At 48.9% G+C, this 11,513-nt stretch overlaps 1 protein-coding gene across 1 annotated transcript; it reads right to left on the bottom strand.

Moving 5' to 3' along the window:
• Positions 1–3,391: 3,391 nt before the first annotated feature.
• On the bottom strand, positions 3,392–6,916 carry LOC144097900 (neprilysin-1-like). Its single transcript, XM_077630504.1, has 3 exons — positions 6,842–6,916; positions 5,002–5,622; positions 3,392–4,813 (listed from the first exon to the last, which is right to left on the bottom strand). The coding sequence occupies exons 1-3, from the start codon at positions 6,914–6,916 to the stop codon at positions 3,392–3,394; spliced, it is 2,118 nt and encodes a 705-aa protein (XP_077486630.1).
• Positions 6,917–11,513: the final 4,597 nt, after the last annotated feature.

Genomic DNA, 11,513 nt, shown 5'->3' with positions numbered 1-11,513 from the left:
GATTGAATTCGATGACATTTTCTCATCGATTGCAAAGCTGCAGCCCTTTCCTCTTCTTCAGGGTTTGTTGCTGAACCACCTAAGGTCCTTACCCTATCATATTCTTAATGCTACCGATGCCTCGCAGTATCGCGAAAAGGCCGGTGTGAGAATTTGTTCACCTTCTCTGGGTTGGTCTTCTCTCCGTCTTCCTAACTTCAGTCCAGTTTATCTGTCTGAATGATTCGCAGTAATATTATCCTTAAGAAAAGTAAGAAACTACCGTTTCTCAAGTCGTGGTTATGACGGACTCTCTGTCCACTTGCTCTTCATTATCCTCATCCAATGAGTCTTGGACATTACGCCTCTTTAAGTTCCTGATCATGATTTATCTAAATTCGGTAAGTTTGCTTTGGGTACCAGGTCACATGGGCTTTCACTTAAATGAGGTTGCAGATTCCTTAGCAAGAGCCTCTCTCAGCGGCCCAATTATGGCTGCTCTGCCAACCTGTGCATATATAGCTGCGGTGAGGTTTCGCAGCTACACAATATTTCCGGAGTTTGCTGCCTCGGCTCTTACATCATATCCCGAATATCAGCATCTTCTGCATCTTTTAAGTAGCAAAGACTGGCGCTCGCGCAGACTAGAGGTCTCTTTCACGCGTTTGCGTTGCCGGGTTCCCCTTGTAAATTTCTACCTTCTGAGATCAGGCCTGGCGGTTTCGCCATTGTTCCCTTTTTGTGCCGAACCTGAGACAATAGGTCACTTCCTGAGACAATAGGTCACTTGGCGCTTGTTTGCTTGGACGAAGAAACCGGAGTGTGCGCTCTACTGTGCAAAATTTCCTTCAAGAAACGCAGCGATTCTAATTCAAATTTTTTCCCGCTCTCATCCAGTACGAAATTGCATGCATTGCATACTGTTATGCACATTAAGCCATTGTCGCGTTCTCGATCTCCAAGTTAACAGGACCCCTGTCTTTGCGTCTTCCAATCCATCGGGCTACCTACTGTTACTTCTCCTTTTCCCGTCAAATAGTTCTGGTTTCCAGCAATTCACCGCCAGCGTTTTGGCCACACACCTGTAGTGAGTATGTGCCAGCATTATTTCAGGTCAACCAACCAACCAGCATAGCAGTGTCCGCTTATGCAGTTCACAATTCAGAGTGTCATCACCCTTGATCTGCAGAATACCACGTTTAAATCTTGACGTGTGGTGATCGGAGTGCTCTCTGTTGAACATTTGTGAGCCGTGTGGTAAAGCTGAATCACTTGATCGCTTTCTTCCCCCCCCCCCCCCCACCCCCCAAGCATTGACAATTATAACGAAACACGTGCCCTTCTATTCCCCACTAAACGTTTTTTTAAATGACTCCAAAATGTAAATAGAGTTCGCCGATTTCAGCCGTCGCCGTAATCAATGCATTTGTGCGGAAATTAGCATTTTATTGTGCATACCTTGTATATTATTTTCTATGGATAGCCACATTACGGTAGCATTTCAAGCCTTCAGCGTGGCGACGTGCCATCCTGTGGCTGCGCCGCCACGCTGTCACGTGGTTGGTCACGTGGTGCGGAGCAGCTGCCGGCGGCGCGGCGCCGTGGCTGATCATGCGGTTCGTCACGTGGTTGGTCACGTGACCAAGTCCCACTCAGCCAGCTGTAGCTTTCGCGTCACTCCAAGTTTAACGGGAGCTAAATCACAGTCAATTTTTTTATTCTTTTATTTCAGCATCAGACGAAACACAGCGCCTGATGCAGGGACAGAATCTAAACGCTGGTGGTGCCTGACGAGGCCTCTGACCTTACACAGTCCGCAGCGGTGCAGATACAATGCAAATCATTGAACAAAAGAATAAATTGTGCCTCCTGTAATAGCATAAGATAAAAATAACGCAACATTTGACACTTGTACATAAACGTATTGCATAAATTGCTGCACTCAGAAACAACAAATCCATCATAATAGGGCGCTACGCAAATTACATGAAAAAATCAGCAGAACTAAAGGTTGTACAAAATCATACAAAAATATCTGTAATGCACTTTTTAAATAGTCAATCAAACTGAATAATATTGCTTGAAACGACACGAAAGCAAGATAAAAGCAATTTGTAGTAATTGCCATGTAGTGGAGTTCTTCACAGCTCTGCTGTAGCATTCAAGGTTCAATTTGCGCAAACTAAATATTCGTTGCTCTCTCCTCCGTCTCATGATGTGATAAGTAAATTCATTACACCGTGATAGAAGACGTTTGGAACGCACTACATGCGCTTGGCTGAGTCCATACAATGCACTTCAAACAGGCCACTCTAGTCTTCAGCATGCAGGTGACATTAGTCCCAACGAACACCGTGCTGCACTCCAATTAGTTCATCGTACTGAATACGTTTCATTCCTTGTCAATTTCATTTAGTACCGCGACGGAAAACCATGAGCGGCCACATATTAAGAGCTAAGTGGAAATAAAACAATGCGGTAAAAGAGAAAGATTTTGTACTAGATCCACAATATCACATATTTCGAATACAAAAATTTGAATGCCGAATTTGTGGACGCTCACGGAATATCGATAGGTCAAAACAGAATCGTGAACAACAGGCAGCCTTCAGTGAACACAATAAATGGATGCACAAAAATTGTAATGAGATGATTGCCCAGATTCGGAGCTCACAGATAATGTACATAATTATGACTGCCTCACGTCCACACTCAGAGGAGAAAGCCAACACAAGTGCAATAGTTCCTCTAGCAGTTTTTCGCACCAAATGTCATTCAAATAAGAGCGACTCGCAAAAAAGCAAACCACATCACATTGAGGGTGCACACTCCTTATAAATGCACAGGACGCAGCCGTTCACAGTAAGTACCGGCAAATCTTAGCGTGGCTGCTTGCTATTGCACAGCTTTAGGAAGAATTTTTCGCAAGAATAATTTGCATCTTGGCCTTGGCCGCAATAACTGCATGAGCAGATTAAAATTTTTGTTGAGAAATGGCACAATTGCAAGACCAAAATAAGAACACGTACATAAGCTAAGCAGCCGCCTAGCCTCCCTCGCTTAAGCAGGGTATTTGCATTTTTTTAGGTCAGTTCTGATGGGGACAATCGCGAAACATTAAATCGTTCACGACTTGATACCTGAGCGCAAACCTAGAGTAAAACTATGCAAACCAATAACAGACAACACCAGCTGTGATGAGCGAAAAGCGAAAGAAACAAACAAGAGGAAGAAAGAACCTAGGTGTTCTAAATTTCTCACTGCTGCCTTTTGGATTGCACAACCGATCTTGTGTTGGGCTAAAAAGAGTGAGTGGACACATTCTAGTCAGTGGTCGTCGGTATGCGTAAAAATTCAAGCTCATAGTAACTTTGTCAAATTGCAACCATATTCACATCACAAAGGTCTCGTATCACTCGAAAAAAGCGCACTTATATGCTGGGTTCATTCTAGAGCCTTCTGGGCAGCGGAAGGCCTTCGCAAAAGCAGCAGAATTGCGCACAATTTTGTTGCAGTCAGCCGCGAAGAGGTTCTTGACGTCCCTTCGGGCACACGTCATGTAGCAGACGGTCATAAAAAACACCTTCTCTTCGGTGAGCTCGGCGCTTATCTGAGTTGTGTTCCCGGCTTCACTTGCTGCGTCTAGGAAAGCGGAGTAGGCTATCTGCAGCGCCGGTATTTCAGGAAACATGCGCTTGCCGCTGTCTAACTCGATTTTGTTAAGGCACCTGTTTTTGGCTTTGAATGCGGCCTGCGAGCGCTCGCTAAGGAACGAGTCGACCAGCCGTCCGTCAGGGTGCCATTGGAGTCCCTCCTGGTCGAGCGCCTTGACCAATTCTACGGCAACGGAGAAGCCAAACCCGCCAAAGAACATGGCCGGAGTGCCTTGGCTGTAGAATAGTGGGCGGGCCACCGCGCCAATTGCGACACCTACGGCGTTGTCTACATAGTCGTACTGGAAATAAGGCAAGCCATAGTTCTCCGGCATCTGAAGCACTGTGTCGAACTCCGGCGTTCTGCTGATGTTTCGAATGCTCTGGAGCGATTTGATGAAGTATTCGCCAAAAGACTCTTGTTTATCTGGAAACGTTCGAAAGAAATCCTCGAGGTATGTCTCGTTGAGGAATTGGGCGGGAGGCCAAAGCCGCAAACTGGCAGCGCTCAGTTTATCAATGGCCAAGGCTCTGCTCTCCGAATCCAACCAGGTCGAATCGTTAAGCAAGTGCACAGCCGTCGACACAAGGCGGCCGAAGCCAGCGTCAACCAGTTCCTTGTCTGTCTTCATTAGCCGGGACGCAAAACGCAGTGTTAGGAGGAGAATCCTGTAGGGTACCTCAATGTGGACTCCACAGAAGGCACGTCGCAAGCTTCTGGCTGTCCTGCGGTCGCCGTAACGCGCCACCAGGAGGCCGCTGTCAGACACCGGCGCGTAGTGTTGGACAAATTGCCACCCCAGAAAATCCAACATCTGAGCGTTGGTGTACTTCTTGAACAGGTTGCCCACTTTTTGCAGGAAATGTACATTGGTCGTCACAGCAACGTCTTGCTCACTAAGTTCGGGGTTCATGGCGGTAGCTTTCTTCAGCAGCTGCAACCATCGGCGGGAGTTTATGTCGACCGTGAACACTTCGAACTCGGCTATCGGGAACACGGCTGAGTCTTTTGGCGATGCCTGTAACGCTTCTTTGATAGTCACAAAAATGTCGCCCTCCATGTCGGCTGTCTGAAGCGCCCGTTCTTTGCTGGCTGTTTTTGTGTCACCGAAGAGGGCTGTGTAGAAGTCCATCCAGTACTTGAAGTAGGCGTCCTTTCCGTCTCTTATCACAGCGCGGTGCTGTTGATGGTAGCGGGTGATCATAGGAGCCGGCGTCAAAATAATGCTCCTCCTGCCTTTGTAATTCACAAGGGTAGAAACTTGGGCGAGTCGGTAACGGTGATCCATGGAAAGTGAGAGTAGCGCAAAACGGGACAAGGGGACAGAGAAAGACAGACACAACTTGTCCCGTTTTGCGCTACTCTCACTTTCCTGCCTTTGTGTCCGCCTTTCCGCACCAAGGACGCTCGCACCTCGAACAAGAAGGCGGCCTGCCAATTGTAGGCCAGATTGACGAGCACGCCAAGTGCGTCAACATCTTGTTGCGGCGGATCTGGCCAAGATAGGCTGCGATTGTTGAGAAATTGCCGGAAAGCCTTCAAGTTTGTTCCGTACGTAGAGGAGTTGCTCATGCAGGACTTCAGCATGGCCAGTGCTTTGTTGGCCACGGGGAACGCTTTGGATCCTTCCTGCAGTGTTGTTCTCATGTCCAGGAGCCACGAGTAGGCCATGTCTTCCATGGCGGAGGTGTCAAAATCTCTAATTTCTTTATTTCGTTTCTGCGGTGACGAGTTGAAGCAGACATGGTCGCTGAAGTCATGGCAGGGGTCGTACTTTGTTTCTCGCGTCTCAGTAAGGAGGGTTGCGTGTGAAAGACAGTCGTCTGTCACGCAGTAGCTGTCCTTTACTTTCGGGGTCTTCACGGGCATTAGCAAGAACAGGGCGACGAGAACAAAAAGTATGGTCCCTATAACCACGACACTCATGACAATCTCGTTCTTGAGGAGCAGGGTTGCACCGCTGGTGAAGGTCTCCCGAGGACTTTTCACCTGAAAAGAAAGAAGAGCTTTGCATTAATCTGCGTATAGTTGCTGAGTTATGGCATGAAGATGCAAGTGTCCTTATCCGCCCTACCCAGGGTTTGAATGCCCTGCTTTTGTTGGAGGAAATCTTTTACTCGGCGAAACACGTGGACGTGACGTTGATTGTGCCGGACCAAACCTAATTTGTTGGCTTTGGCCGAACATATGAGTGGTATTTTTACTTTCACTGTGTTTATAGCAGAGTATTACTTTTACGTGTAACATCTGCGGCAGAGGAAACCCACATGTATTGTTGTCAAAAGGCATGTATGAGATATCGTAGTGAAACGTTGCGCTGCTGATAATTTAAATGCGAGAGAGTGTAGTTTGTTGACCCACAGAAACTTTTCGACTGTCTAGTCGAGGTAAGTCAAGTGACATTGTCACGTCACCAGATAGTAACGACTGTGGTAGGTTACAACCTCGCCGCTGTATTGCGAGCAAGGTGCGCACTATTGCGGTAGAGGATGCGATTGAAACTCGCCCATCGTGGCGCTGCAGCCCCAAGGTTACAAGCCGCAACAGGTGGCTGTATTTGAAATGGCCACCTGGCGCGGCAGTAGGCATCGCTTAACCAGAGTACCACACCGTCTGTAACCGTATGAGGATTGAAGCGATCTATGAATGCGATTGAGAGGCTCGTGACGTCATCAGCATCGCGTAACCAGCAGTGGAGCTCTGATAGAGCACTAAGAAAGTTTGTGATGTATGGACCCTCAAGATTTAAAGTTGGCCCACCCCGAAAATAAATTATGTGTATTAGTGCCCATTATTGGGCAGAATAAGGTGGTACAAAAATTCGAGTTAATGAAATTTCATATGATAATACAAGAGGCGGTACTTGAGCATTCTAGAAAGGGATGACTCATGCTTTCCATACAAGGGCAATGGAGCCGATTCAAACCTTAGTTTTAGGAGGGAAATTGAAAGAACATAGTAAATTTATTGTAGACCCCAGAGGAGGCACTCCAGGTGCTATTGCATTTGATTCCTTAAGCATGTGGCTGGTAAGGCTCCTTGTTTTTTTTCTTCTTACATTTCATTTGCGTTCGCGGTTCAAAACGAAACATTATTGGCACACTGCTGACATTCTTGCGGCGCCACCTAGTTGCCGAACCTGTCTCCCAGCGCGTGGCCGAACGTCATCTTTTGTCTCGAATGAGCGCGGCTGTTCAGCAAGCCTCGCCCCAGTAAACGGGGGTGCGTCCCGCTTCTTGCTACATTTGTCGGTGACATTTGGTGGAGCCGTGCTGGGTACCATCCCATGTACGCTCACCGCGTCGAAATCCTTGACGCTCCTCCCCGACGCGCGGACGCCACACCTGTCAACAAAGCCAGCCGTCACCTGCGAGGCCTGCAACCCGAGTTTGAGCCACTGACAAGGCCTGTGCGAGCTATGACTTGCACCACTGGCAGCCAGACAGGTCAGTACTCTGGCACTGCCCAGCCGTTCGTCCTTCTCGCACCTCGGTCGCCACCACCCTTCCATGGAGACCGGTTCGAGGATGTTAAAAGATTGGTCGCCCCATTTTGACCGGGTTGGTGTATGCAACCAATGGAACGACGAGCGGAAGCTGATGAATGTTTATTTTGGACTGCAACACTCGGCGAAAACGTTGTTCGAGAACCACCTTTTCCAACTGGGCAGCTTTTCGCCGTGAGCTGCTCGCCACATTCAGCTCGAACGAGCGAAAAGGAAAATGCGGATATTGCCCTTCGCTCCTGGTCACAGCAGTCCAACGAGAGCTGGCCATGTTTATTGAGGACATGACCCGCCTCTTCAATCAGGCCGACCCAGCCATGCCCGAAGCTACAAAGGTGCGGTACCTTATGCGTGAGGTAAAGAAGCAGCTGTTTGCTGGCCTCATGCGCGACCCTCCGAGAACCGTCGCCGCCTTCGCCAAGGAAGCTACGAGCATGGAACGTTCATTGAAGGAACGGAGTGCCCAATACGGCCGTCAGGCAAATGTAGCGGCCCCTCACTACTGCACATCCTTGCCAGGCCCCGGGGATGAGGCGCTGCGAGAGCTTGTGCGGAGCATTGTCCGCGAAGAACTGCGACAGCTCCACTTGGATGCTCCGTCGGCAAGCATACGTTCTACAGGCGATGTCCTCCGTGACGAAATTCGGAGAGCGATGCAGCCACCACCAGCACCACTATCGGAGCCACACGTGATGTCCTACAGCGATGCCCTGCGCCGACCTGCACCCGCGTCGCAAGCGTTTCGCCCCGTTGCCGAATCACGACCACCCCATCGTTACCTGCATCCTGTAGAGCAGCAGCAGGACCTGTGCCCTCCTTTCAGCAAAGCGCACATATGGCGAACTTCCAACAATCGCTCGATCTTCTACCACTGCGGGAAGCCCGGCCATATTCTGCGGAATTGCCCGTTCCGGCGGCTGAGTTTGAGAGGATTCCCACCGGACGCACCTTGACCGCGCTATGGTGAAAGACCGCAGGACATAGAGGAGTACCTGGCCACTCGGGTGCTGCCCACGACCTCGCAGTGGCGCCAATCGCGATCGCCGTCCCCGAGGTGCTTTGCTTCGCCTAGTCTGCCCTCATCCTCTGGCCTGTTCAGAGGCACGTCCCCTTGCCGGGAAAACTGAAAACGGCGTCCTCCAGGGGTGGGGCCGCCGCCACTGCACAGAGTCAACAGCCTCCACCCGAAGATTTGACGTGACGGCCCGAGCGGCGACGACCCGATCCGACGTGCTGCGAACGATTAGTTGCTGCTGAAAATTTAGTAACCGCCGACAGTCATGAAGTGATCGCACTCGTCGGTACCGGCGCTGATTTTTCTGTGATGAGCAGGCAGCTCACCACAAGCATCCGTAAGGTTCTGACGCCTTGGTGTGGACCCGTGATCTGCACTGCTGGTGGTCATGTAGTGACGCCGATCAGCGTCTGCACCTGTCTCATCCAGATCCGCAGTCCTACCTTCACTGGCTCCTTTGCCGTATTACGTGACTGTTCGAAAGATCTCATTCTGGGCATAGATTTCCTTCCAGAGTATGGTGCGGTCATCGACCTTCGGGAGCTCATGGTATCTTTTTCCGCACAGCGAGCCGTTGACACCAACACCGAGCCTAGCAGAGTAATGTTGCGCGTATGTGACGACCACATAACAATCCCTCCGCGAGCCAGCAAGTTCGTCACAGTCGAGTGTAATGACAGCACCGGCACTCTTGGCATCGCTGAAGCGAACGTGTCGCTGCTACTCGCCCGGCAAGTTTGGGTCGCTCGAGGCCTAGTAGAACTTGCCAATGGTCGCACCGACATCTTAATCACCAACTTTACCCGTGAAGTACTTGCAACTGGGCTTGTTGGTGCATATTCGTGAAAGACGTAAGAGCGCAAACTGGCAACACGGACAAGGAAGGAAGCAGGACGAGCGCTACACTTTCAACAGGGTTTATTCAGGGAAGAGCGTATATATAGCCTCTGACCTTATCCATGCTCTTAATCTCAATTTGATAAACATCTACCTTTCACAGATATGCCTCAAGGAACATCATTTCACTGTGCCGGATAATAACCGAGGTATCACTGATGCAATTGTCCCCTCGTTTTTTGATATAAAAGGCTTCCACGAGCTCACGTTCGGTCTTATCACGGCTTTTCAGTAGCACTTTGCATTCAGGCAGTCGGGGCTTGCAGACTATACGTTTCTCTTTCGAGCATGCTTGGCAGTGGTCTGGAAGATAGGCTCCTTTCTTATTCAAAGAATTCGTGTGTTCAAGCAGGCGCTCATTAAGAGACCGGCCGGCCTGTCCAACGTACACCTTCCCGCATGTAAGCGGGAACTCGTACACCACTCCTTTCTTGCAGCCAACAAGTGGCGTTCGGTGTCTGATGGCGCACTCTTGGATTTCCTTTCTCCCAATACGTGAGCACATTCCGGCTAGTTTTCGCGGCGCTGAAAATACCACGTTGACGCCGTACTTATTGGCCACCTTCTTGAGGTTATGAGAGGTGTGGTGTACGTAAGGTACAACTTCTGGCCTTTCCAGCCTTTTTTCTTGAGGTCTGTTGTTTTCATTGCTGCCCTTCAGCTTTTTCAGCAAGGTCTGCGTCACGGAGAGAACCATGGGAGCCGGGAAGCCTGCATTCTGCAACCTGGACACCTGAGATGCAAAGCTGGCGTGCATGGCATGGTGGCAGGACTTCTTTAGTGCGGACGCAAGGCACTGGGAAGCGATAGCCCTCTTAACGGTCTTAGAATGGCTTGAATGAAATGGCAACAAATCTTTCTTGGCGCGTGGACAGTATCGCCAGCAAACATGTGAAGGGTGAAAGGTTAGGGTGAGGTCTAAAAACTGTAATTGGTTATTACTGCTAGGCAGTTCGTGAGTGAAGGTGAGGCCCATGCTGTTTCGACCAAACGTACCTAAAACATCAGCTACTGCTTCGTCAAAACTAAAATCGCTATCTGGCAACAAGACCAGGTAATCGTCTACATATCTAAAAACGTGGACTATACAATCCGTGTCAAGTGCTTCACTCAAGGAGCGGTCAATTTCAGATAAAAATATATTACAGAGTACCGGGGCGACACACGAGCCAATGCAAATGCCCTTTCTTTGTAGATACGTTTGGTCATTGAAATCAATAAAAGTGGCCTTCAGATAAAACTCAAGTAATGACATGAAGTTGTCCACATTCAAACCAGAAGCGTTTTGAAAAGTCGTGGCTCCATTCCTATCAATGCAATCACGCACTGCAGCAAAGAGATGTTGATGCGAAACCGAGTAGAAAAGATCTTCTACATCAATGGAAAAACCAGACCTAATGTTCCTATTAGTCTGAAGGAAGGCTATCACATCATCAGAGTTCTTAGCTCCAAAGGGGTCTTCTATTTCCAGAGTCTTCAGGTGCTTGAGCAAAAATTGGCTGATTTGCCGTTGCCAAGTATCTTTTTCGCTTACTATTGTCCGGAAAGGTATTTCCGGCTTGTGAGTTTTCGCTGAGAAAAAGACCGAAAGGCAGTTCTTTTCACACTTCCTGAAGCACTAGCTAGTTTATGCAGGTGCAGTTCCTCACAAAACGACACTGCACCTTTCTTCATTTGCTTCGTTTTCACTTCACTTGTCGCTTCTGGTTTGAATGTGGACAACTTCATGTCATTACTTGAGTTTTATCTGAAGGCCAGTTTTATTGATTTCAATGACCAAACATATCTACAAAGAAAGGGCATTTGCATTGGCTCGTGTGTCGCCCCGGTACTCTGTAATATATTTTTATCTGAAAATGACCGCTCCTTGAGTGAAGCACTTGACACGGATTGTATAGTCCACGTTTTTAGATATGTAGACGATTACCTGGTCTTGTTGGCAGATAGCGATTTTAGTTTTGACGAAGCAGTAGCTGATGTTTTAGGTACGTTTGGTCGAAACAGCATGGGCCTCACCTTCACTCACGAACTGCCTAGCAGTAATAACCAATTACAGTTTTTAGACCTCACCCTAACCTTTCACCCTTCACATGTTTGCTGGCGATACTGTCCACGCGCCAAGAAAGATTTGTTGCCATTTCATTCAAACCATTCTAAGACCGTTAAGAGGGCTATCGCTTCCCAGTGCCTTGCGTCCGCACTAAAGAAGTCCTGCCACCATGCCATGCACGCCAGCTTTGCATCTCAGGTGTCCAGGTTGCAGAATGCAGGCTTCCCGGCTCCCATGGTTCTCTCCGTGACGCAGACCTTGCTGAAAAAGCTGAAGGGCAGCAATGAAAACAACAGACCTCAAGAAAAAAGGCTGGAAAGGCCAGAAGTTGTACCTTACGTACACCACACCTCTCATAACCTCAAGAAGGTGGCCAATAAGTACGGCGTCAACGTGGTATTTTCAGCGCCGTG

The sequence above is a fragment of the Amblyomma americanum genome, chromosome 7 (genome assembly GCF_052857255.1).
Source record: "Amblyomma americanum isolate KBUSLIRL-KWMA chromosome 7, ASM5285725v1, whole genome shotgun sequence".
Classification (NCBI taxonomy): domain Eukaryota; kingdom Metazoa; phylum Arthropoda; class Arachnida; order Ixodida; family Ixodidae; genus Amblyomma; species Amblyomma americanum.
The sequence above is the reverse complement of the archived record's forward strand: the minus strand, read 5'-3'. Positions and strand labels throughout refer to the sequence as shown.